Genomic DNA, 27689 nt, shown 5'->3' on the forward strand with positions numbered 1-27689 from the left:
TTGTGTATGATTTAGTCTTCTCAGAGAGCAGCCTGTACTTAAGATTTATTCCCTGCAAGCAAAACTCTTTTTTCAAGTTCAATCTTGCTTAATGAGTTACTTTTTATTACGTGAAGCTTTTTAATGCATTGTTTATTCCATCAAGGCCAAGTAACTGCTGACATCCTAATCGCGAGGCTCCCTGGGGAAAAAGGAAGGGTTCTCTTTGTTTTGGTTTGAGTCGATTTAAAAACCAATCTCCATATTTGCCTGCAAAGCAACTATATAACATCTAAACCATTTTAACATAAAAAATAACCTGTCCACATTTCAAATATTGTAGAATATAAAACATATACATGTTTCTTCTTTGTATTTTGATCATCTCCTCTCAATTATGAATTCAGCATACTTCTTTTTAGCTACAAATGAGATTACTAGCATGAGCAGCACCAGCTTTCTTTGCCAGTTCTCTCCAAATCCCGAAAAAGATATTTTTACCATCTAAAAGCAGATGCCAGTCTCCCTCTCTCCAGCAAGAAAGATTCCGTAGGCATATATAAAATCAAATTATATGGAGAAATAGCTTCTAAAGCCAGCTAGAATTTAGCATATCATGTTTCTGAATATATTTGGTCAATGGCTTTGCCTTTGCCTTTCTTTTCTTCCTCCTACATGGAAAGGGAACGACTCTGAATGGAAAGTGAACAAAATAGACAGGAAGCTTTGCTCAACTGATTGAGTTATTCCAAGGAAATCCAACTTGATATCCCAGTCATACACACGCGTGCTTCTGAACATTCAGAATGATCGCATTCAACAGACAGCCAGGAGTCTGGTTAATGCTACCAAGCAGGCAAATACTGAAATGTAATTTTTGTCCTTCATTTCATTCTTGACTGCCATTTCACTGACGTCAGCATTTCTCAGATATTTTAGTTCGCCCAACTTGACAGATCATGCTACAAAGAAAGCTCAGCAACTGCTTTGTTTCCTTAAAAGCAATGACTTTCTCCCAAGAACTTTGCAAGACAGACAAATACATCTTGATTATATCCACGTAAAATAAAGCAGCGAAGAAAATATTTTCTTCTATATTGAAGGAACGGTTGCTAATTCAATACCAGCACTTGAAGCGGACAGTAGCTTCCTCCTCAAAACAAGAGCAGCAGCTTCAGCTGCAACACATCTTTCCCATTCCACTTCAGCACTTGCAGTTTGTTGCTTAATTTCAGTTACAATGGCTTATTTACCACATTGCTACAACCAGCTGGGATCTGCAATACTACATTTTGGAGCAAGTGACATCATCAATTCGCAACATTCAAAGTTTTCCTTTCCCCTGGATACCTATTTGCTTTATTTACTCAGTATTGTTTTATGTGACCGTGTCTCAACATGAGCAGCATCTGTTCTTGTGAATACAGTTTCCATCACCTTTGCTCAAAGATGAAGTTCCAGCATTACATAGCGCTGCAGAAAGTTTGGATATGGTTAAGCCACAGGACAACGCCAACTGTAATAAGCCCTAAACACTGTTATTGATAAAGAAACACTGAAAACCATAAACTCCTCACACTGTGTGGCTCTGGGCAGCCTGGTTTGGTGGTTGGTGACCCTGACCACAGAAGGGGGTTGAAACTAGATGGTCTTCGAGATCCTTTTCAACCCAGGCCTTTCTATGATTCTATACATAGAACAAAGGTATCTTTGACCTCTAGACAAGTGTGTCAGAAAGATTCTGCCTGGAGTCTCATTAAGAGCATCAGAGTCCACCAGCCCAGCATCAGCAGCCTCACACAGACATTAGCAACTGCTCTACAGCTGAGACTAGTTTGGTCTGTCTCACTTTTCTGCACGAGGAAAGCTATGCAGCTCTCACTCAAAACACACTTTTCTCCTACTCCAAAATATTTTTAAGTGTGTTTCTCTTTGAGACTAATACGAAAATAATGATAATTTTCTAAGATGGCTATAGCATGAAAATTTCCCAGTGGATACACTCCATAAACACGGCTCAAACACTACATCACTTTCTTTTCTCTTTGCTAAAGGAAAACTCGTAAGGCTACCAAACAAGGAGAACCACTGGCAGTTTAGAACAAAAGGAAATAACAAAGGTTCTTACAAAAAAGGTCTCTTGTCATGCCAGGTTAAAACTGGCATGACAAAAAATAAATACACGAGTGTAGTCTTGCAAGTCCTGCCAGAAAAAAAACAACAACTTTGTTCTTAATCTCTACTGATTAAGCTATATGAAAATCAAAATGCTATAAGCATGTTGTTAAAGACTATCTTTTGAATAAGCTCAGTTTCATCCTATCTGAAATAGGACACAAAATTAGTATTACAACATCAAGCAGCTGCAGAAAACACAAGCTACCTGGCCAGTGCCATTCCAGCTGGTGTGAGATGGGAGCTGGCATGTTAACTGGCACGTTAACACTGGCACGCAGTGGCTAACTAGTTAAAGCTCAGCCACTAGTACTCACTTTACACTTGTTGCTACTCATCTTAAGCTACAAAATTCACAGATGGTGATATTTTCTTTGACTCTCTACATTAAGTACCAATCATATAAAAAACAAAGATTATAAATTACTTGAGGAAGTGTTTTTCAATCATGCAGATAATTTTCTACCACTACTGTTGAGATCAGATCCCTTAAGTTTTTTTTCTTGGCACAACATAACTATCAAACAACATAAATGCTATTATTTTGGATCTTTTCTCCAAACATGGAAATGCTGCCAAGAACTTCCAATTCTGCACTCCATGGGTTATCAGAAGCAAGTTGCAATATGGCTCAAGAAGACAGCCACCAAACCAGTGATGCTCAAAGGCAAGCAAGGGACAGAGCTACCCTGAATGACTCAGTAAGGCAGACTGCTATTTGGTCACTTCCAACACAGGAAGCTTGTCTATGCAAAAGGCAGCTTTCTGAAGATAGAGCTTTTCCAAAGCTCAAGACTTGGAACTGCTGACTCAATGCCATCCCAAATGCAAGCTTTATTAGATTAACATGCCAAAATATGAACTTGCATAATATATATTAATCCTCCCAGCTCCACATAGATCATAAGCCATTTATGATAAACGCTAGTCTCAGTACTTTTTTATTTCATTGGAAAAACTTCACTCACTGGAGCCTAACTAGTTAGTAGCTCGGAATTCTCTGAAAGAGTGGTCAGGCAGTGGAATGGGCTGCCTGGGAAGGTGGTGGAGTCACTGACCCTGGAAGTGTTTAAGGAACGTTTGGATGCTGTGTTGAGGGACATGGTCTAGTGAGGATTATTGGTGACAGGTGGAGGGTTAGGCTGGATGATCTTGTAGGTCTTTTCCAACCTTGGTGATTTTGTGAATAAAAATCCTAATTCAACCCTATGTCAGCAAAGTTTACTTCACCCCAGTTGGAAATGGCTACATATCGCTTTTCTGAAGGAATGTTCTGCACATGAGGTCAAGCTCAAAACAACTGTAGGAAAAAATGTACATAGCTGGAACTGTCAAGTTATCCATGGTTGCATGCTGTGTAAAGGATCTGGGTTTATACCAATTTTACACTAAAACAGTAAGAATGACTTAGCAATGAAATATGTCTACACAATTCCACATCTTCAAAACTGATTATAAGCTGAACAAAGCTTCACTGAAATGCAGAGCAACTATTTACAAACCAAGGGAGAAACAGGAAGGAGAGAATTCAAAACTCCCAATGCCAATAAACAACAGGGAGCTGAAAGTTCAGTAACTTCAGTTCCTCTCTTTTCAGAGAGGTGAAGACTTAAAAGGCACTCCCAGGCCCTTCATTCATTCTGCCCAGAAGGTAACAGAGAAACACAAGGAGCTGAGTGGTAGGGTCCAAGCATTCCGAGTGCTTCACTGAGCAGCTAGCAGATCACTTCTGGGAAGAGATGGAAGAAAAAAGAGAGGGGGAAAAAAAAAAAGAAAAAGATTGCTACAAGCAACCATTGTGGTTGACCTTAAATGGCTAACTCTGATTTCAATAAAACTCAACGGGTACCTTTGACCAGACAACCTGGCAGTGCTACTGAGAGATAAATGAGGAAGTGCGTGCAGGGGTTTATTTCAAGGAATACACAGGAAAGTGGTTAAATGAACAATATGCACAGCTACCACCCTTTCCATTCCCAAAAGACAATCACTGCAGCCTTACAAAACTAATCCATTGCATGTTATATCCCACAGTTCACAAAGACTATTTGCCAGGTACAGTCTCTGGTTATGAACATGTTAATTATTAACTTATTCCCTTATGCTTCTCTTTAAATGCATTACAGAAAGATGAGTAACAGCAGAGAGCTCCTGTTCTAACTCAGATTTTTCCCTACGTTGCTGTTGCAGCATGAGAGGCAGAGACTTCAGATTTAGACACAATAAAGGGAGATCACATTCCTTGATTAAGGTGTGCCAGAAACCTGACACCTCAGCCAAAAAAGTATTGTAATGCATTCCCGCTGATTATTATGCAACATTACAGCCTTCTACAGCAGGAAAGGTAATTGCATGGGTAGAATCTAACCCTCTGCACAAGACTGCTCTACAGCACTCTTGGAAGGAAGGATTCTTCATAAAATAGGACTGCTGAATCCAAACCAAAGCAATAAGAAGCCCATGCAATTAAGCTTTAACACAACCACCTACCACCTTTACAAACACACAATGCATAGCTTTTGTGAATTGCTGTCCTGAAAGCACAATGACAGTTAAGCACTTTTGTTTACTGACTTTATGCTATTCTGCATGACAATACTTCACATGAGTCATACTTTCCAGAAATGTATGATTTCCAATTCTCAGATACCCAATTCCTAGCAAATGACTGAAAAAAAAATCAGAATACATCACTCACTTTATAAATCTCCAAGGTTACAGCTTGATTCTCCCAGGTAGAAAAACTCTAAAAACATCGTATTATTTTTAAACATACTAAACATTGCTTAAAATAAATGCAAACCTCATTAGAAATTCAGGCACAAGGCACTTGAAAGGTATTTATGTTATTCATCACCTTAATTCTGACCTCTTACACATTTTCAGCCTGCAAACAAATGGAAACAACAACGTGCTATCACAAGCAGCCTCCTACAGCTCCATACAGCAGCACATGAAAAGATCAAACTTAAAACATGCTGTACCTGCATGGCACCTGGTAGAATGGGTATCCTGGGAGAGGCACGGAGTTCGAAAATCCAGACTGACTCGACATTGCCTTCAGGTATTGTATCCACTTAGATCGCTCCTATATTCTGTATGTTAATTCCTTACAAAAAAATAAACGCGTGCACGTATCCATCTGTTCCAAGCTAACTAAAGAGAAACCAAGAGCGCATTCAAAGGTCTTGAAAATTCTGCCCGCATATCAAACTGCTTCCTCCTTAGCGAAATTCCTCAAAGCCAACACCCTCGTGACATCACGTACTACAAAGCCATCGACGTGCAACTGTTTCAGCAAGGCAAGGGCAGCCCGGCGCTTCCCACTTGACGTGAAGCCCCGCACCGCATTCCCGCTGGCAGCGCGGTGCCGCGCAGGCGGAGGCAGCGACCGGCCGCCTCCAGCAGCAGCCCGGCTCTGGCAGCCGCCCAGGAGGCAGCACAACTTATTGCCAATGCCGCAAATCCCTCCCATCGGCTAACGAGGAGCGGGACTGCAGGTGGAAGGCGATTTCAGCCCGCGACAAGGATTTCCTTGAAAAATGCATGAGAGCTTTGACCTTGAGCTCAGTGACAATCAATTCTTTTAAAATCCTCAGTTAAACCTATGAGGCATACGACTGTTTTATAAGCACCATCAGGCTGCATTTCTGCACTTCATAGGAGTATGAGAAATCACATGGAGCTTTCCTCTGCTAACAAGGAATCACATCACGCTACCCTTCCAACCACAGGAAGGCAGGAGGGAAGGATCAGAGCCGGAACTACAAGCAAGATTACTTTAGCTACTGAATAGAGAAATGAAATTATCTGCCTGCACTCCTGCAGGATTTAACTACAGTTTAAATCAAAGAAATATCAAAAGCAGCGTTTCTTTTGATATCGAGTACAATGGTGAGTTACATGAAAGTTCATTCTGTGCATGCCTTCCTCAAGAAGGGGCAAGACAATCACCAAGCAGGAAGACACGTGTGCAGCCTGGCGGCATGGCCAATGTCAAACATAACCATGGGGTTATTTACCTGCACTGCTCTTAGCACCAAGAAGGGGTACAGTGCTCTCATGTGAAGACTTGCTTCCTTTTAGCAAAAAAAGTAACTCGAAAAGATCCAGAATGCATTTCATTATCTGTTCCACCCCCACTGGAGAACATTAAAATGGGTAATTTGATTCACCCACACGTTATTTATGTTTTGTCTCTCAGCTTTGGAAAACGACTGAATCAATTTCACTTGGTTTACAGCAAGTTTCTAATCAGTATCTCAGCCACGAGCAAAACTTTGTCACTGACTTCAGATAACTTCTAACTTAATAAAAATGGAAACTTGTTCTTCCATCTTTAATGCACCTTTATATAAAGGAACTCTGATCTCACTGAGATGCTTTGTTACTGCTTCATAACACTCAACTGTCCTCAAAGTGACTGAACAGCACTGAGATGCTTCACACCTCTACTGCATGTTGAGGTATAAAAAAGGGGCACTTTTATTTTGCAACACAATATCAATGCTCCAAATGCAGATGAAACAGTAGGGGGAAAAAATAATAAAAAAATAATCAAACAAACAAACCAACAGCAGCAATAAGAAAACATGTAACAAGGACTTGGTGCTCAACAAATTGGAAACACTGATTAATTAATGATCATGCAGAGATCAATCAAGAAGCTCACTGTTCCCACCAGCTTCAACACAGGAATCCACCAGCAGTTGGTGACTGTGGATAGCACAAGCCACTGCTTCAGGCACCAGATCCTCAAATCCATAAAACTGCCAGAACAACACAAACACAGCAAGGTTTGCCCACAAAGTACATTTTCTATAAGCCTAACAGATACACATGCAGGCTGCTGGGCACTTAGCAGTAATTTTTTATACCTCTCCCTGCTCTACAGAAGAAACTACATGAAGCAAGTCAAACACAAACGATGTAAGGTAACAGCTGAACTTCTACAAATAAGCTTGAAAAATGGCTATTAGAAGTACTGTGTCTCATAAGTAGAGCATGGAGCAGGAATTCCAAAACCCACTGCTACCAAAACCCACACGGGCTATGGGATGAGGCCACACGAGATGTCCTGCTACACTTGAACACAGCAGCCACCTTGTACATGTGTCCCTAAAGCACCTTGGTCTCCATCTTGAATATTCACCCAACCTTTTATCTGTTGCCTGCTTAGCAGTAATAATCCCAGCATTAACACATTCATCCAATAATTCTCATATCCAAAGTGTTTTTCTTAGTCCCAACCGGGATTTCGGGGGCTCCCATTTGATTTGCCAGCTTAGTGTCAAGCCAGATTGCAGGCTTATAAATCAGGGCCTGCCTCTGACTTGCCACGCCATTCTGCCAAAATCACTTAGTAACCTTAATGCCTGGCTTATCCACATAACAAGGAAAAGACTGGCTGACAGCAGAGGAATGATGCGAGGTTACATTTTTTTGTAATTAAGTATTGAAATCCTTTGATTAAAGATTTATGAAGGGATAATACGGTTGTATTTTTTGAGGGAAAGATGTGTGGGAATATTCAGAAGAGAGCCTTCTTTTTGTCTCCCGCTCCTAGCTGTAACTTAACAGAAGCCTTCTTGATCTGAAATTTCAATTTAAATATAAAAGCCATTTACATTTTAAAATGTGGTAGAAACAATGCAGTTTTTACATGTGTGAACAGCATAAAGTAGCATTTAAAGGTGGGAATATCTAAGTTGTCAATACACAAACAAAATTTGAATTGAAAGTGAACTTTACAGACATAGAATCCTTCACCGGCAAGTATCACGCTTGGAAACAGGAAGGGAACGTGAGGCACAGGATAGAGGAAGGATGGGAGAATCTGGTAAGGACCACAGAGAAAACCCCTACCGATGGCTACTCAATATTATCAGGTACCCGCATCACCTCTTCATGTGTGCCACTGTACTACACTTGGGACTCACCTCCACTTGCCAGTTACCACCACGGAGACAGAAAGGTTTCCTTCCAAATGCAGTTCTGTTTGTTTGCATTTGGTGCCTGTGCTCTAGTGCCCATAAAGAAACTTCTGAAAAACCCAGCACGTTTGGATTGTTTGGCATAGCATCCCACATTGTACTTAGGACTTTGCTGGAACAAAACTAAACAAGAAAAGTAAGTATAAGGTATCAGATTTGTGTGTTCCAGGACTTACAATGATCTTACTACTTAAAAGTAATTGATCTGTTAGCTGTTACACCATTTAACCATGTGAGGTGAAAATGGACGCAGTAGATGAACTGAGGTGTAGATGCACTTCAAAGCTGCACTTCAAAAAGCAGCAATTGCTTGAAAGACTGGAGAGAAGTACTCAATTATTTTTTTAAACAACATATTTAAAAGGTTCAGGATTTCAGAAAAGTAACATCCATGGTAAACTAATGGAAAATAAGTTTAATTTAAAGAGGCAGAATGAAGGAGAAATAGAAACTAACCTCATTACTGGAATCTAAATTAAGTTCATAAAATCTAGATCATAAGCTCCATCAAACCTAGGCACACTGCAGACAGTTGTGATGATATATCAAAATACATATAAAATGTTAGTATTCATTAAAAAAATAGAATGAAGTGCTGTGCGGAATTTATTGTAAAATCAATACCATAAAGCAGTAATTTACTCCTATACGTTATATTTGATATTTTCCCTGACTGAAAAGAGAGATTCCAGACACAAAAATAAGGAAAAAAAAAAAAAAAAAAGAATATAAGAAATGTAGGGGAAAAAAAACCTACATGGAGTTCAAAAATTAGTGATCCATACAGAGAAAATATTAGACAAAATACATCCAACATAATGAAAGGTACTTAGAAGGCATAATGGTATTTTGTTAGGGTTTAGGGTTGTTTTTCTATTTCACATAGAAATTGGTTCCTTCCAATTCAAACCATGCTACAATTCTGTGTTGGAGGAATTGGAAGCAACTAAAAGGTGGGCAGGGCAAAACCACAGCAGCGCTTCTTCTCATCTGCAAATCCATAATCACAAGAAATTTGCTACTTCTCCAAGCCTAATGTTCTTAGCCAGGCTGTTCTGCCCTGCCACTGGCTAGACTGGTCCACACTGATTTGCAGGATAAACAAAAAAAGTACCACTTGACATCACTAAGACACCAGGACGTCTTCTGGAGCAGAAGATGAATATCTGGGCTGTAAACAAACCCAGAGCAAGTAGTGAAACTTCACAGATGGAGATTCACTGAGTGTGACACTAACAGGACTAAGGACACTCCTTGTGACCTTGCCTTCCTCTCCAACAGAGAGCTGAAACTAGAACTGCAAGTAACCTGTGGCTGGAAGCTACTAACTTCTGGGCTTAGCCTGAGCATTACCCATAGATGGATGTACAAATGTTATTTCACACCTGTGTACATAAACAGCACACACAACACATCTTGGAATTGTAAGCTAACTGTGAGATCTGAAGGGATGTTCTCATACTCAGTATTATAGGAAATGCTACCTTTCCTCAGCCCAAACCATCCCCATGAACTTTACTCTGGGTATGGAGTAAACACGTCATATAACCACACTGTCATGCTCATTCCCAGCAACCTTTCACCTGCCGGTAGACTACAGCAGCAACTACTACTGCAGGAAAGCAATAGGTGCGCAGCAGTGGGCATCAAAGAGCACCTTACCAGTCAGGGCTGCTTGCCTGGCTTCGGATGGGGTAGCTGAAGGACAGGGCTGCAGCTCTTCCCAGCACTGCAGCACTCACAGCACCCAAGGGCAGTGCTGCACTGCGTTGAGCTCAGGGCGCATCGAGCAGCCTGGCACAGGGAGGCTGCAGCAGGGCTGGGGAGCGTGCCAGCATCCTACTGGCCAGGAATTGGGGAGAGAGTTCCAAAACAAATCAAGACAAAACAAAACACACACATGCACGAAGAAAAAACCTCACAACCCTAAAGCAGCCCCAAACAAACCAGAATCCCAGCCAGAATCCCTCAGAAAACTTCATCTAATTGGCCAACACGTGCAAGACTTCCCTACAGTTCTACACAGGAAAACATTTCAGACATGTACCAGGTAATGACTACCTCCAGGTACTATCTGGGCACGACAGTTCCATTTTCTGGGAACTGCATTTATAAATAGAAGTGTATAAATCTCTTCGTGTGCTGCAGGATCACCATGTATTCCACACTGTTCAAGGGGGAGTTACAGAGTCATTGCTGCACAGGAGAATTCAAGATTCCTAAAACTGAAATAGCTCTCCTGAACAACCACCAAAACCTTAAATACATTTTGGAAGACATTTCTGTATTAAAAACAAACAAACACACACAACCAGGGCCTGAAATGGGATTATCTTTCTTAAAAATAAATCATACCAGAGACAAAAAAAATTGCATCCAGGTGAAAACACTGAACAAAAAATACGCCAAATAACTGAATGTAAAATTTGTGTCTGCCAAAGAAAATCGACAGGAATACATTTTTGATAAAAGCTAAGAGGAAATGTGATATTTCGTTACATATGGATGCACACAAACTGTATCAGGGTGATAAAATAAATACAGTCACTAGGAACATACGTAGAAAACAGAACGCTGATATTATAGCAATTTTAAAAATAACTCTCCATTTAGAAGACAGCTCTGGGTTTCTCTCTCCCACGACCCCAACAAATCTCGATTTAATTGAGCTACCAGAATGCAGTAAGTTCCCCCACAGAACAGATCCAATTCTCATCAATACCAACCAAGCAGATGCTTACTTAACGGCAGCTAAGCCTCGCTTTGCTGCCCCTGGGTGAAGCTCCAGAGTAGGCAGTGTGCTCACGTAGGACTGCAAGTAAAGCAGGCTGAGACTATTTTTGGTCTTCAGCATAAGTAAGACAAAGTCTACTGAACAGGAGAACCGTTGTACAGCGTCCTTTTATTTTATTTATTTCTTTAAAGCATTTTATGTTAACAGCCCTGATATCTATGAGGAACATACTCATGCTAACAGATCAACTGTAGCCAATGTTTTGGCAACTGCTCAAATCAAATACCTGTTTATAGAACAGCGGTAGAGAGAGAAATCAAACATTCATTTCACTTTCAAGTTCAGCCTGTAGAATTCAATATGGCTCTAAAAAGCAGGAGTAAAAAAAAAAAAAATGGAGGGTGTACAAACTCCTGAGGTCAGAGTGATAAACGAAAGCCATTCCAAAATAAGCCTTCCTAATTAAAGCTTCTAAGCCAGAGCTGGCTTGCATTTAGTTAATGTCACTGTTACAAGTCACCTGAAATATTCTTGATAAAATATTTTTAGTAGTGAACATATGGAAACCAGTCGAAGGTCACTGTGAGGATGAAAAAAACAAAGACGGATGGCAAAAGTCACCCCTAAAGCTACAAAATTATTTTGAGAACTCCATATTTAAATTAGTTCAACGTTAAGTGTTTGTTTATAATCTTAATATATTATAATCTGAGCACTAAAAAAGAAAGAAATCAAATTTATCTGTCAGTTATCAGCTTCTATCTACTGAATTCTACCTTTTTGTCCCCACAGGAACACCTGGACTACCACAAGCAGAGAGGGGCCTTTCACTTATGGGATAGCAATGCTGGGCAGTAGTTTTAATCAAGCTTCTGCCACCCCAGCCTCCTTGAAGAAATATTTAATTGCTTTGTTAGACAGACGGCACTTTTAATTGTACTTTTTCATTGCACTGAAGGATCTTAATTTGCTTAGCCCAACTTTTACCTTTGCTTGGTTAACTTATGTCACCACATGGTGGTTCAGCACTATAAACTAAACTAGATAAATCCACTTTATTTTATGAATATCCAAATTTCAGATGACAATTTTTAAACAGACAGTTGTTTAAAATCCACATTCTATACCGGCGTCAGAACTTATTTAATTCCAGCATCTTTGTGCTGTCACTTTAACCTCTGAAAAAAAGTAATGCTAGGGAATCCTTTAAATTCTGTTATTTTCTTTTCCATTATCTCACACAATCTTGAAACAGAAGAAATTAAACTGAAGTATGAAATAATATACAACATACATTTCAACTACAGTCACACTGTTAAAGACTAAACAGGCTTCACAGACCTTCAAAAGAATGCTGAGATCTACAGAAACCCAGAAAAATGAAACAAGCAAGCAAACTTCTCTTGCACACTGCCATCCAAATTCAGAAGAGAGCCACATGTTTTACAAGGACACAGAAGACATTTCTATGCAAAAGCACATAACTAGGACATACCTTAAACCACACACTAACATCCAGATGCGAATTAAAATCACTGATTATATTTTGACACAACTTCAAGTCCGCAAAAAAAGATTCTTGCTTACAAGACCCGAGTAATCTGAGGTGCGTCACCAGAAAAGCTTTACTTTTTCTGAGAACAAGAAAAATGCATAAATAGACTCAAACTTGGAAAATCTATGACTCACCATTACATGGAATAGCTGGTTATTTTACAAGGCAAGGCAAAACTTCATTTGTAACTGAGCTTCTGACTGCTAAAGCAGCCTAATTACTTTAGATTACAAGGCATTACAAGCACTTCCACTCTTCACTCCTCCTAACAAAACATATTCAAGCATTTGGAAATAATGACAATATTTATTCACTTTGATAAGAATTAATCATCAATTTGAAAGCAAAGTCTACAACGACCAAGAAATGAGCCTACCTTTCTTGTCAGGATCCTTCACAAATATGGAATGCAAGCACTGGGATAGATGCGGTGCTAACAGTCTGTGCCAGGAGTACCCAGTATCCACTGACACAGTAGCTTTGCTAAATTATTCCAGATAACAGCACTCTACTTCCAAGCAGGTATTCTAATCACAAAACAAACTTTGACAAACATGGTACTGAATCAACACTGCACATTTAAAGCTGCAGGGCTAGCAAGAATTCAGTACGAAATGCTTGATGTTGTCTGAGGTATTTTAGTACCCAAAAGCAGGAGAAAATAGAGGGTTTCAGAAGAACCACTGCATTCTCCTCACAAGGATTCAGCACCAATACAAACCTAAGAGAACACTTTTTCATAGCAGCATTTACAGACCATCAGCTTCAGTCAGTCATTAACCATTCTCATGATTAAATCTGAGGCATTCATAAGTATTCAAAAACGAAGCACAGTCATTATAAACCAACCACGCTTCAGCCTTTCCTCATTTGCTGAAAGATTCATTAACACCATCAGTCCCTCCCCTACTTCTGCCTAGGGAAGGAAGAAAGGGGAGGTGAGCAGAGCAGAACACCCACCTCCCACTGCCAGTATTTCCTCCCACCAGGCAGCAGAAAAAGGGCACAGAAAGAGGACTCCAACTGGTCTGTACACCAGTGTCAGCGCTTCAAACTGGCTGAAGAGAAACAAAAGGAAATTAGCTCACGTGATGCAACTTACAAAGCTTTGTGCATTTGGCGTTGCTTCATTTTGCACCCACGGTATTACCTCTCACACCTGGTGATGCTCAAGGACAACTACATCCAGTGTACGCCTCAAGATAAAGGCAATCAATTTCAATACCAAAGAAGTTATTATTATCACTACAATATTATATATAACCCAGATAATTCCTAGAAACAGGAAGCCAATATATTAACAGAGTTGCATCATTTGAATTTGTTATGTTAGTCCTCTGGATGCTTTGATGACAGCAGCTTTACAAAACTATATTTGCAGACAATCACTTTCTGTTTTTCCTCCATCTAGAAGCAGCTAATCACCTTGTTATGCAAAGCGAAATTAATTATCATCTTTGAAAAAAAATAGCCCTCCTCAGACTAATTAAACCATGCAGAGAAGAAACAGTTACTGCAGAAATGATTTTAAGGGAAGGCCTTACAAAACTGGATCCCTTTTGGAGATGGGTAGATTACATCTGTAAACTTCTCCTCAGATACATGAATTACAAACATCTCTTTTGCTTTGCAAAATTGTGCATTTATTAAAAGAACCTCGAATGTTCCATTGATCCCTTATTTATAGTAACTAAGTTATCTGCTCTTTTTTTTTTTAAGGCTGCCTTCAAAGTACTGCTCATCACAGAATGAGTTCTGGTCCGACCACTCCAACCTGTTCAGAACTTTTCTTTAACAAACTTCCTCAAGAACCACCCAAAAAAAAGTTCACTTTAACCGCTCCCGGTAACAAAGTCATTTGGTCTCAACAATACCCCATGTTAAAATAATTCTCTAACATTTTATGCTAATTTAAGTAGGCCACACTGTTTCTATTAAATCTGCCTTAAAGCTCTTCCTAATACATCTACCTGCAAGAAAGGTTTGGTCTGTTTTTCCTCTAAAACGTTGCTCATATAAAATTGTATATTATGCAACCCACATTCTTTGAGAGCCTCCATACAGCGTCTGCCTGCTCTGTCAAAGTCCAGAAGATGCGCTCTGTACATAACATCAATTTTGTTCTGCTGCTGATACACAGAGAAGCCTTTGTAAAAATGCCATCGTTTATGGCTGCACAGCAGAAATGCCTCCCATACTTAGGAGCAGAAGGGGAGGGGGGAGCCACCATGGAGCTGCTAAGAGTTTACTCTCATGGCTGAAATGTTCTGTGCAGCTCCTGTGCCCCTTGTTGTTCTGTGCCTTTGTAGTTGGGTAGTGCTCAAAGGAGCAACGTGAGGCATGGCAGAGAGTCAAGGAGGTCTCTCTATATACTGTATTTACATACAGCTCACATTTTAAAAAATAATGTTTTGACTGAAATAAAAAGTGATGTAAAGAAGGCAAAACCAGCATGTTCTTTTATGGAGGGATGCAATAAAATATATATATTTCCAGAAAACTGCAAGCCTTAAGCTACCATTCCAGATCACATATGGATGTGAGAAATTAAACCTTTCCCCAAACTTTTATTTTACTCATCGCTTCAGGATCAAAACCTACCAAGTTTGAAATACCCCCATTACTACTTATTTACCTAATGGAGAAGAAATGAAAATACATGCAAAGAAGTGCTCCTTGGAGTAAATGCTACCAAGCACCTCCACTGAAACCTAACTGACAAGGAGACCTAGCAAAGTGACTGTCCCTTCTACCTCAGTGCTTGCTGCTAATCACTTTATATTTAATTGCAGGTGCCCACAAAGTTTAAAAGCTAATATCAAATCTGCTTAATACAAAATATTTTAAGCTGAAATATCATATTAATTAGTCAACAGTAGCTTAGTCTTGCTTTGAAATAATATTTACATAATGTTACAGCAGCAAACACATACCAGACAGTCCTTCCTAGGGGTACATTAAAAATAGAAACAAGCACATACAAGGCTTAGAGCAACATCAGAGGGAAGCCTTTGCATGGCAGCTGTGCAGTGCTGACAAATGCTCACTCTTCCATTTTATCCAGCGCTATCACTACTTGTACAACCTGACACCCATTCCCACACTGTTCATTCTCACAAACTTCATGAGGCAGGTGGCAATTAATTTTTTCCCTACAGTGCCTCAACTATGTGCGACTGCTGCCATCCTACTTCCCATCCCAGTCACTTTTCAGAATTGGCCATAAATACCTTTTCTCCACATTCAGCTACCCTATTCAATTCTTCCAGACACTCAAGCAGCTGCTTCTCTTCCCAGAGTCTCCCAGTATCCCTTCACCATCCTGGCGAATGTCTCATCTTTGCCTGCTCCTTCTTCAGATTCCTGGCCATCTTCACAGTGCTTTTGCTGCTGCTTCTCTCCCTGACATCTTCAGAACTTGGGAACCACCTATCACACAAAATCTGCTTGTCATATTCAGGCATTTGGAAACAAGTTTTTGCTCGTTTGTTTGCTTTACAATAATACAAGACTGTAGGAAATTCCAAATGTTCCTAATGGGAGCATTTCTCCTCAATCGGTGTAGAAGTTCCTACCTTTACCACTGAAATCATCTCATTACCCAGAAGCACACAACATTTTACTTTTAGAACTGAAAAGCGATGTTTAAACAGTCGATAAACATCCTACAAAGACCACACAGAAGAGGACCACCTCTGCCTCAAACAAATGAGCATTTTCTTTTTCTTTTCCTTCTCTATTTAAAGATTCCAAACTTACTTCAAGGTCACTCAGTATAACCTGAAGGGTTTCCTCCCTTAAAAAGGAGGAAAGGGAAACAGATTAGCTTTCAAACTGGAACGATGAAAAAAAGTGCCATAAAAGCTGATACAATTACAAGTTAATAGAAGGAAACCTTGAATGATGGTATCACTGTTACTCATATCATTTAAACAGAACAGGAGAAGATTACACATAGGATGCACGTGATGATTTGTAGACTGTTACGACATCTGAAAGTGAACGCATAGAAAGAAAGAAGTCAAAGAAGTCTCAGTATGCCAGGCTGCTTTTCTGCATAGAGAAAAGGTACGAAGCCACGCAAAGATACGTGGCAAGCTTTCATATGTTTTACACTTTTGGCAAAGAAAGAATGTTTATGTAAGAAGCTCAATCTGAAATTACAATGGCTCTAGAGGTATTTAAAGACAGACAGAACTCAAATGGACTTCTCTAGACTAAGAACATGTACCCATCATATGTGGCATGTCTGGTCCTACAGAGAAATTACAGATGGAACACCAGGGACTGTGCAAACTCCTACTTTCTAAGATCATACGCAATACAAAAGAACCACAGCATAGAAGCAGCAACAGATTTCCTCATGATGGCAGCATAAACTATTCTGATGCAGCACTAGATGACAATACCCACTGTTCTTCATACAACACAAGGAAATCTGAGCTGCTCCAGACAAAGTGGTTACTATTATTTTTTCTCTGCCTCTATATTAGCATTCCTACACAACTTCATGGTCATCATCTTTGATTCCCAGAATTCCATAGAAGAATTACACTGCTTCACACATAGAATTAGTCAGGAAATAGGAGGTACCACACTAAAGATTGTTTAGAAAAGTGATAATTTAATGCAACAACCCTATATGACCAATCAGATTTTGTACCATTTGTATCCTTCATTTTATAAAGTCACTGACAGCTGCAGAATCCATGCACTTAAGGCATCACCAAAGGTCCACCAAAGAATGATTTCCCATCATGTTTTGTCTTTTCTTAGAGGCTCCACATCACAAACAGGATGACATTGTGACTTCCAGGGCTCTGTAATTTCCCTACAAGTAGCAGTAATTTTAAAACTACCAGAATAGCTTATAAGGATTCTGAAAATCTTTTTATATTTTTGGGATGCAAAGGACGAAGATCTACAAGAAAGCTAACTGTATAACTTTTTAAACCATAAAATCTAAATTGCATCTACATCTGCATAGATTTTGGTTTACACATAGATTATATCAATTAAGTCTGAGTTGATTAAGAACAGGTTTGAGATTTAAAAAAAAAAAAAAAGAAAAAAAAAAAGATGACCAAGCTTGGAAAGACAAATAGACTATTAACTAAATAAGTGTATTCACACTTATCAGGTTATCCTGGAAGGGACTAATTGCTATCCCACCTCCAGCAGCCCATCACCTCACTCTTTAAAAGGTTGATGTCTCCCTCACAACACGCCATGGCAACTGCATTTGTAGTTGTTCCTGAGCCCAATTCCAACAAAATTATCAGAGTTCTTGATAATGGTTCAGCAGAGCATAAGGTAACCCAGACCACTGACAGACCAGGTTAGAAAGAGCCGACAGAATACTGTTAAGCTGACTGCAGCAAGGGGACAGTTAAGTCTCAGAGGGGAGGAGGCAGACAATGAAGAATGAGACTCAAAACCTGAGAGCAGAGCCACTGCTGATTCCTGCTCAATTGCATGAGCTTTATACCTGTCTGTGGCCTTTACAAGTGCACCAAGCCTCACCACCTGTTTCACTGTGATAACACCACATAGAAAATAAACATCAGAAGAGCATCTTGATTTATTACATATTCACTTTACTGACCATCCCTGCTTAAATACACCTGAACACCTTATCAATTTGCAGTTTTACACTATCTCTGATTAGTCACCAACTACCTGAAGGAAGCAATCTTGAGACTTTATCAAACTGAAGGTAAACTACCACACATCCTATTTCTATACATTAATAAAGACTGAAAGAACAAGAATTCAAAGGGAAAGGAAAGGGGAAGGGGTGGAAAATAAAATCAGTCTGCTTTCAAAACAACAGCAACTGACAGAAACATGAGTGAAAGCTTAACCTATGCAATGCAGAAAGGTTGCATGAGTCCCAGAAGATGTTTAACTTGCAGTATATTGGAACACCACAGTCTGCACAACTTAGCGTTCCTGGACAGAGCAAAAGAATATTGTCGCGCACAGATATAAAAGCCAAAAGCAGAAGTGAGTAAGCAAGTTTCTTTAACAGTGTCTTGGCAATTCTACCTCCAGTATGGTAAGAAGAGTGGTTAACACCAATTTTCTCAAGTTAGACTCAGATTGCACTGAGTGAAAAGACTGACCCTAACTTAATTTGAGGGTTCACAATAAGATTAAAACAAACCAGCAGCACCCTTTGTTTCTAAGCAATATAATTGCTGCACAGCTAACAGACACCACATCAAAGAAAAAGTAGCTTTAAAGACTAAACCCATCTCCTGAACACTTACTGTTTCTAATACAATTATTATTCCTCCAGAAACCTTCCATTCTCTTCCTTCTAGTGAACACACAAGCAGAGCTTTACCACACTACTTCTGCCAGCAGAATTATTCAAACAAGCAGTGAAGACTGAGAACAGCTGGAACTCCAGAAAAGAACTGCCTCATTATTAGAGCCAATAAACAATACACCACAGGGAAAAGCCAAGTTCTTTATCTAAACTAAGAGGTACTAGGTTGAAAAAATCTGTTAAATACACTTGTGTGTATTAATGCGTCATAAAATGATGTTGTAAGAATAAGAGTGCTGAAATAATTTACTGTATTTTGTTCCCTTAAGGGATATTTGGTGAAAGAAACATGATGACGTCCACTGAAGTCATATGAAGAAATTCCCCAGATGTTACTAGAAAACATGAATTCTGCTCTTTTCAACAAGACATTTCTTCAAACCTGTAATGAAGCTGTCGTGGCCATATTGTGATAGAAAGCCTAAAACCATCAAAAGAAGCAAGTGGAACAGCATAGCAGTCTGTCAATTTAGGGGAGTAAAAAAAAGAAATAAGTAAAGAAGTACATATGGCAAGACAAACTTCCTTTCCCAAATTACATTTCACTCCAGACTCATCTCTCATTGTTATGGTTTAGCAGATCATTTTTTTTAATATAGAAACTTTCTACAATTACCAAAGTTTCAACATGCAGGGCACAATTCAAAGATAACTTGAAGTAAAAGCAATTTGCAGGCTTGAGAAGCAAGTATAACATCCAAACTTGGATCCAAAGCATGAGCTAGCAGCTGAAAGCAGAGATGATACATGCAGTTCACCAGTCAATGCCCACACGCACTTTGACATGCATTTTCACCCAACGGCCCAGCCATATCACTGTGCAGGTATGACTGTGCTACATTCAGCTGAGAACTGGTGCTGCTGGCCTGTGCTGTGCCACAACAGCACATGAGCCAGGCTGGTGTGCAACCCACTGCACAACGCAGACAGGCATCAACACATACCTCAGGCAGCCCCTCATCTGGTAGGGTGTAGGGCTGTTCTGTTTACAAACAAACTAACACAAATGCCAGAGAAGGGAAAGGTGCACACATCAAACAATAGGGATGGCAGGAGGCCAACAGATAGAGGATTACCACTAGTTACTACAAGCCAGAATCTAAATCAGCATTCCCAAGATTTCTTCATTCCCAACACAATTGGGTAGGTGCAGGATATAAAGATGATAATTCTAAAATGGAATATATAGTAGGGGACGTTGGATTCCAATTAACTGCTACATCAAAGAAAGTCACCTGCTCACTACTGCTAAGGGGGTTTTTGTTTTCATCTGTAGCACTGTGATAACTTCCCTCACACGTATCACAGCAGTAAAGGACTATCACGTCAAACAAGATTGTAACATACTCTGTTAATATAAGGAAGTTAAAGGAATGCTTAATTTAGCTACCTTCATCCTTTCTTCAGATGGATCTCCTATTATTAGTCTGTCATTTTAAATACATCTCTACAAGAATTTGTCAGTTTATCTGTTTTCATAATAATGCAATGCAGCGGCATTTCTTTTTTAAACTCAGTATTATTTTAAAATTTCACACCACCACTTACTGTAGCAATAGAGCAACAAATTAAGCTACTCTAGCTCCAAAACATTTGGCAAAGTTTGCTCCTTTAAGAACTCAGAGAACCTACTGTCTTCTGAAGCAAGACTGTACAAAAGAAGTCTTTGGTCTGTAGTATCTGGGAAGATAATCTGCTACAATCTTGGATTAAGAGTTCACAACTTGACACCCTTCAGCCCCCAGGTCTTCATTTCTAACTCAAGTCTAACTTGTCTATAGACTTGCTACGGCAGACAATAATGGAGTTCAGAGAGAAAAAAAAAAAGAAAAAGAAAAAAAAAAAAAAAAGAAAAAAAAAAAAAGAAAAAAAAAAAGCAACTTTTATGTAAGCTTAAATGTTTAATTACAAATATTTTAGCACATACATGTCTCTCTTAGGGAGCACTCTATCATTCTCCAAACACACATGGAAGTCTTCTACAAAAAAGCATTCCTTCATGTTTGTCAAACGTGCCCAGTTCCTTACTTGCATTATGTTATACAAGCAACCTGAGACGGTACAACATAGCACTCTGCTCCAGTGCAGCAAGATGCTAAAATTCAGATGTCTTCAAGGTATGGTTGTGTACCGTGCTTTTTATAGCCATACTTCACGAACATAAAGATGAAGTCAATGTAAGAGCTGACCAAAAGCCAAGGTTACCAGGTCTTCTACAATTCCACAAAATACAGTTTAAAACAACACGAGAGCAGAGGGCACAGCTGCGATTTAGAGGGCACTTGATGGGCTGGAAAGAAAATACGCTGACAAACCTCACAACATTCAACAATTGCAAATACAGATTCCTGCAGCTGAGAAGGAATAAACCCATGCAGCAGTAACATGGTGGTAGGCTGGCTGGTAAAAAGCCTTCCTAAGTGGTCTTAGGTGTCCTGGTGAAGAGGCTGAGCGCTATTTATGTAATGCTATAAAGGGACGACAATAGCAGGGCAATCAAGTCTTTGGCCACATAAATAAAGAACCAGCTCAAATGCAGCAGCCAGGGAGAGAGGGAAGGCAGGAATGCAGGAAAAGAGCCACTTACCTTTGGGAGGCTCCAGGTAGGCAGGGATCTCCAGCAAGAGATATCATTACCCCCACTACCAACCCTTAAATGAGGGCTGGGAAGGGCTGGATCCTGACTCCACCCTTTCTAGTCACTCAGGTATATTGCATGCACCTGAGCTCCCCTGAGTTCGCCCTGCCTTCCCCCCAGATGCTCCATCACTAGTTCAGGCCATAACCTAGCATTTCCACAGCAATTTATTACATAATTTTCATTCCTTATCTTGGCCTCTCCTCTACATTACAGCACAGAAATGCGTAAGAAATGCAAGCAAACAAACACAACATCTACACTCCTGAATTCTCTCCTACAAGCAGCATCAAGAAAGTGGGCAGAAAGGGACAGATAACCTTCAGCTAAAAAACATCACTTAGTACACCAAAATAAGCTGGTTTGCTGATGAGGATTAAGAAGCTCTTGCAGAAAAGTGCAGGCTAACTGAAATCATTACAGGAGCCCCACCGTGCTCTGCAGACGAAAAGTTCCTTGTCCTTATCACCCCCTGAAGACAGGTCTGTCAGAAAGCAGTCTGAACAAGCATCAGCCTCTGTGGTTTCCAAAAGGACCCTCCTCACACACAGAGCTCCTTTGGTTTTTCAGCTGCACTCTCTAGAACAAGAGCATGCTAACATACTCCACGGTTTTCAAGGAGCTCAATGTTCCTGCTTGGAATAAAGATGAAGCTTCCATAAAGAGAGAAAAGCAGAAGTAAAATTACACTATTAATGCTCAATTACCTACCCGAGAGAGGTGCAAACAGCGAGCTCTTTGAAGCACAAAGATTTGTAAGATACTTCCACTTTTAAAACAGCACTATGTTCTTGTAAAACCAGCGAGGATAAGAATTCTTGTTACACTTTATTTCAGCATGTTCTCTCCTCCATGTCTCAAGAATGCCTACAAATCCTGGATATAATCATATGCAATTCCATTCTATAGATTCATCAAGAAATTTTCCTGGCTTAAACCTATATCCTTTGAAGCACATTCAAAAACATTAATTCTTATTAATGCCATTAATACAAATGGCTAAACTGCAGTAATTACAATCTGATATTTCCAGTGAGGAAGGAACACCTTTATAGTTCATAGTATGGATTGCATGACCAGCTCATCTTTAGGAAATCTATTTTTACCATTAAAAAATATATATATCATTACATAAACAGTGTTCTTTTATTTACACATCCTCACAATTGATACCATGGAGCTTAAATCTGTAATGATCAGTGGTTAAATGCCATAATTGCCTCCTCACGCTACCTAAATAGCTCCTTTCTGGAAATAAAATGTATGTTACCAACTCTCCCCCCCAACACAGAGTCAGATACACTGTCCAATGCACCTCTTAACAAATATTATTATGAGATTTCTTACCTAACAATAACATTAAAGTCACAAATCCTATGCTATTTGTTTGATTTCATTGAGTAATAAGGGTGGATCAGCATCCAAATCCATCACTTTAATTTAGAAAAATGAGTTTGTTTGCCATCTATGAAACCAATTTTGCAGTTAGTCAATACCACAAAGACCAATAAACCCAACAACAGGCTTCTGACACCACTGCAAATAACACCATATTAGCATAGGAAGCAGACTGCAGCAGATCGCAAATTAGCTGCAATTTCAACCTGGCTACATAAAACATTTAAAGCACAAAAACCAATTCATGCTACTTATTCAGACGAATCACTTCAATTTGCTCACCAGGAGCTATGTGCAGTCAGGCAATCCTTCTGCTTCCTGGGATACGCAGCAGCGTGCTGCCTGTAACTTGGTTTTGGCCACAGATTCTTGGAGAACACTGCTGTAGCAGAATCCTGTTTTCTACCTTAGCATAAATGTCGTCTCTTGAAGTATAGGAAAGCCATGCCATCTTGCAGGTTAGGCTCTCATTCCTCACATCTTTAGAACCAAGCTGGTTGTTTTTTGAAGCTGTTAGGCAACACATTTTGTTAAATGTCACACCAAGTACATTCCATACAGTGGAATGTACGTGGTCTCCCTGCACAAACCACATCCTCCCACCACAGCTGGAGATTTCTAAGTTCCTTTGTATTTATTGCTTGGAATAAAGGGACAAAAACACCCCGCTTTCACAAAAGAAACTCTCCATGCACCAAAACAATGGCTTGGCATTTGCAAAGTTTTTGAAAAAAGAAATCTCAGAGGGTAGTTAGAAAACAAATGTCAGGCACTAACACCTGTCTACAGGAAAGTCCATGTGCCACAGCTGTCACTCGGTGAGCTGGCTATCTGTGCATCCTTACGCAAACCAGACTCTGCAAGTGTTACTTTAAGGCCTAAACTATGTTGAAACCATGAATATTTGTATTCAAAAATGGCACAACACATCCATTACATGAAAGCATTTGCAAAGTGCCCATTTTAAAAACCAAAGCTTTAAACTCTTCCGATAGCGATTAAACACAGCTATCGTTTAACAAACTGTTAATTCTTCTTGCCTCTGCCCAGGATTTTTGGCATACTAACTTCATTTCAAAGTTCACATGAAATCCACAGTAAGCTTTCAGAGGTAGAACTATTTCATTCTAATCTTACATTGGTTTTATTTACCTGGAACTACTTGAGTTTCCCTATAACTGATGTGACAGGTGTAAAAAGCTAAGCAGAGGTAAGAGGTAATTAAGGAAATGAATGTAAAAAATAACCATTTGAAGTAATTAATTAGATAAGTACATAAAGCAGCCCTTCAAGGACAATTGCTAAATCTGAAGGAATGCCATCTCTTGGGAGTCCTAAATCTCTAAGACACATCCTACTTAACGCTCATTTGCCATGCAGTTCCACTGAACCTGTAATTTTCTGTAGGGCACGAATCCAACAAAAGTCTCAGTGCTACTGAAAGGCACAGTCCCACCTCCTACATTCTCAGCACTGGAGCTTGTGCAGCCATGCAGAGAGGTGAAGAGCAAGCAATTCGGCTGTAACTAAGCTCTGATAGGATTTATCTTTCCCCTAGATCAAACAGGTGAGCTGGTGCATCAGGCTGCTAAATAAGTGTTCCAGGGCTGCTCAGGAATGGGCAGCAGACATGCTAGCATCCCTTTCATTGACAGCTCGGTTTTAGAACAGTTTAATTCCCTTGTGAAACTTGTTTGCTAGTCAATTTGTATTTCTCTCATGACAGCACTCAAGATGACACTCTACCTTTCTCTTCTAATAATGATCATAGTATCATAGTATTGTGCAAGTTGGAAGGGACCTTAGAGATCATCGAGTCCAACTCCCGGGATTCGAACCCTCTGTGTAGCAGAGCGGCACTTCTACCCCCTGCTCCACAGGAGGGGATTCGAACCCGGGCCCCCTGGTGTTGCAAACGGGAATTCTACCGCTGCGCCACCGGAGGCACACAAGTTGAATTAATTGACTCGTGTAACTCAGTCATATGATAATCCAAAACACACCAAAATCAGCAGGCCACAAGTTATACCTTTAATGACTGAGAGAGTGGTGAGTGGTGATGCACTGGAACAGGTTGCCCAAGGAGGCTGTGGATATGCCCAGGCCATTCTATGATTCTCTGATATACTATTCTTGTCCCTGGCTTCTATAATCTGAAGAAGTTTATTACAATCTTACTTCCAAAACAAGGGCTGCAGTCCCCTCAAATGCCTTATCATGTATTTGCTGACTTGAATCTCTCCTGTTCTTTATCTTTCACTTGCTGACAGTTAATGCTTTCAGATTTGAAAGTTCACAACACAGAAGCAAAACTAGGGACTCTGTTGAATGGTTTAATTGCACGCAGGCGGAATACATTTTCAGTCAAACCAAACACTGAAAAACAGCAAGATATCTGAATCAAATGAGAAAGAAAACTTTGCATAATCCCAGAGAATATCTTAAATAAATAAGAAAAAAGAGACAATTCTAATGGGAAATGTTACAACACAGAAGCAAATGCCCATTTTTAAAGAACGGGAAGCTCCAAATACTGGCTAACAAGGGGATAATCTCTCCTCTGGACTTAACCCACTGAGCTCAAAAACTGACAAGTAAGTATTAATATTAGGATGTTTGTTGAAAGAAAAGTTCCTTACTCAGAACAACTATAGAAATCAAATGAATTTTCTAGCCTGTACCTGCACTGGCTGCCTAAGCTGGCAGTAAACAACTGTGCATTGAGCTTCCAGGTAAGATACAGCATGGGCTTTACCTGTGGTATCAATAAACATCAACAGCTGAGCCAGTCATTTGCTGCATTTCACAGAGCAAAGAAAGGGAATTGGGGAGAACAATGTATGCGATCTATTTTATATACCTGCCTTGAGAGAGATGAAGTTGCCCCAGAAATACCTTTCTTCTGCTGCCTATAAATGAATCACAAAGCAACAGTCTCACATGAAAACACAGGCTGACTGTAAAAAGCTTCTGCAGATAAACTTGCGCATGGCACATAAGATGCTAAAGGCAGAACCAAAACTGCAATTCTGTTACAGGAAAATTCAGCAATTAAGAAGCATGGTTAAAACTGATCCTACTTGATTTTTCACAAATGCTTTGTTTCTTTTCTTAAAACTACAGTAACATTAAATTTCTTAGATTACTTGAGGCATCTGTATTTATGAAGCCTAGTATGAAAATATGTTTTTAGGCATAGAAACTCGATAAGGGATAAAATAACCAGTAAATTTGGCATTAATCTTCTCCATTTACACATTTAATGTAACAGTATTATCTGGCTTTCTAAACAAGTAAGTATACCTGTAGTTTAAAATAATAAATATATGTAGAAGTATTCTACCAATGCTGTTTATTTTCAGACTGCAGTGAAAAGCTATGCAAGCTAAAATATTAAATCCCAAACAATGTATTAAATCAATACTTAAGTGTTCTTCAGGCAAGATCAGTGTAGTTGAATACCCTCAAGTCACACAGAATTTGTCCTTAGACACATACAAACTACACACACATCCACTGACCACCAGGAAATTTTCTCTCATAAGACCTGTGAGTTTTTAACTATTTCTTTAAATAATGTATATGATTTAAATAATTCACTAAATCAATAGACATAAACAATAGCTATAAATAGGACTAGGCACTGAAATGATATATGTTCATATTTATATATTAAATGTTGCTGAGGAAGTGCTCCGGCATCACATTTAGCAGAGTTACGCTGGGAAAGATGTCAACAGGGACAGGAATACACCAATACTGAAGAGAGTGACTTTCTGATCAGTCAGTCAGTAGGAGCCTTCAGGATCAGACTACCTTATGAATACCCAAGAATGTTAAGGAAGGGGACACCATTAGCACCAGTCTGGTTTGAAGCCAGTTCCCCAGATACCTTTGTCTTTTATTCCATTCATTATGGACTTTGACAAAAATCTGGAGCTGTACTGGCATTCACAGGACTTGCTACAAGCTCCACAACCCACAAACTTCACTCTTTCTCAAAATGCTTGGCTACGTTAAAGTAAATTCCGGTTTCTGACAAAAATTCAGCTGCAACACAAATGCATGTCAAGAGCCTAATAACAGATAAAATGAATCTGCAACGTGACCAATTTTTATTGGGTGAATACATTCATTTTCAAGAAATTTATTTTTCCCCCGCTCATTTGAGCAGCCCATTATTTGGCATTCTCCCATTATCTATCCCTTAAAACTTCACTTATGAATACACAGAACCATCAGCACACTCAGCTGACTTGAAAGGATGTTGCTAAAAGCTCCTATAAAAGGAAAAGTTAGAGACAGATTGCTGGTTTACCTCAGAGAACAGAAACAGTTTCTGAAAAAAAACCTAAAGATAACAGAATAAAACCTTCACTTTTTTTCCCAGCATTTCATTCAAGTATGCTAATCTGCTAGTCTGCAAGTAAATATGTGCTTCTTAACAGTTTTGCTCTACTTCCCACACAATGTTTGCTTCCTATTTTTATACATATTCACCAGTACTCGCTATGCATGGGTAAATGTCATTACAAAAGACAGCAAGCATGCTCTGGCAAAAACTTGTGGGCAAGGAGAACTCACTGGCCTTACAACACCAGTGAGGGGCTGGTGGGATCTCAGATGTAGAACTTGCAGGTCAAGACCTCGGTTACAGGCAACATATGAAGCTCTTTGATGGTCAGTTTTGACTTCCAGCTCAGGAGATGATCATTCCTGAAAACACTTTAGGAGAGCAATGGACGTGTATCTGTACATAAGAAGTTAACATTAAAAAAAAATGCTATAAAACATCCTATTCCTCTACTGTGCAGCAGTTTTCTACACGTTCACTTCTACTTGTCTTAGCCAATACACTTTTGACTTACTGACACCTATTCCTC

At 39.6% G+C, this 27689-nt stretch overlaps 1 protein-coding gene across 11 annotated transcripts in view; it reads right to left on the minus strand.

Moving 5' to 3' along the window:
- The window catches only part of PLEKHA7 (pleckstrin homology domain containing A7), a 133791-nt gene that overhangs the window by 86928 nt on the left and 19174 nt on the right, over window positions 1–27689 (minus strand). Inside the window, exon 1 of one of the 11 annotated variants that reach the window (XM_072338391.1) lies at window positions 5139–5540. The exons of 9 other annotated variants lie outside the window; for them this stretch is intronic. In XM_072338391.1, coding sequence (XP_072194492.1) covers window positions 5139–5209 — 71 coding nt within the window. In that variant the 5' untranslated portion in view covers window positions 5210–5540. Of the gene's footprint in view, window positions 1–5138; window positions 5541–27689 lie in introns of those variants that run through there. One more of the 11 variants, XM_072338389.1, reaches the window with a different exon arrangement.

Source organism: Excalfactoria chinensis, chromosome 5 (genome assembly GCF_039878825.1).
Source record: "Excalfactoria chinensis isolate bCotChi1 chromosome 5, bCotChi1.hap2, whole genome shotgun sequence".
NCBI classification, from domain to species: Eukaryota; Metazoa; Chordata; class Aves; order Galliformes; family Phasianidae; genus Excalfactoria; species Excalfactoria chinensis.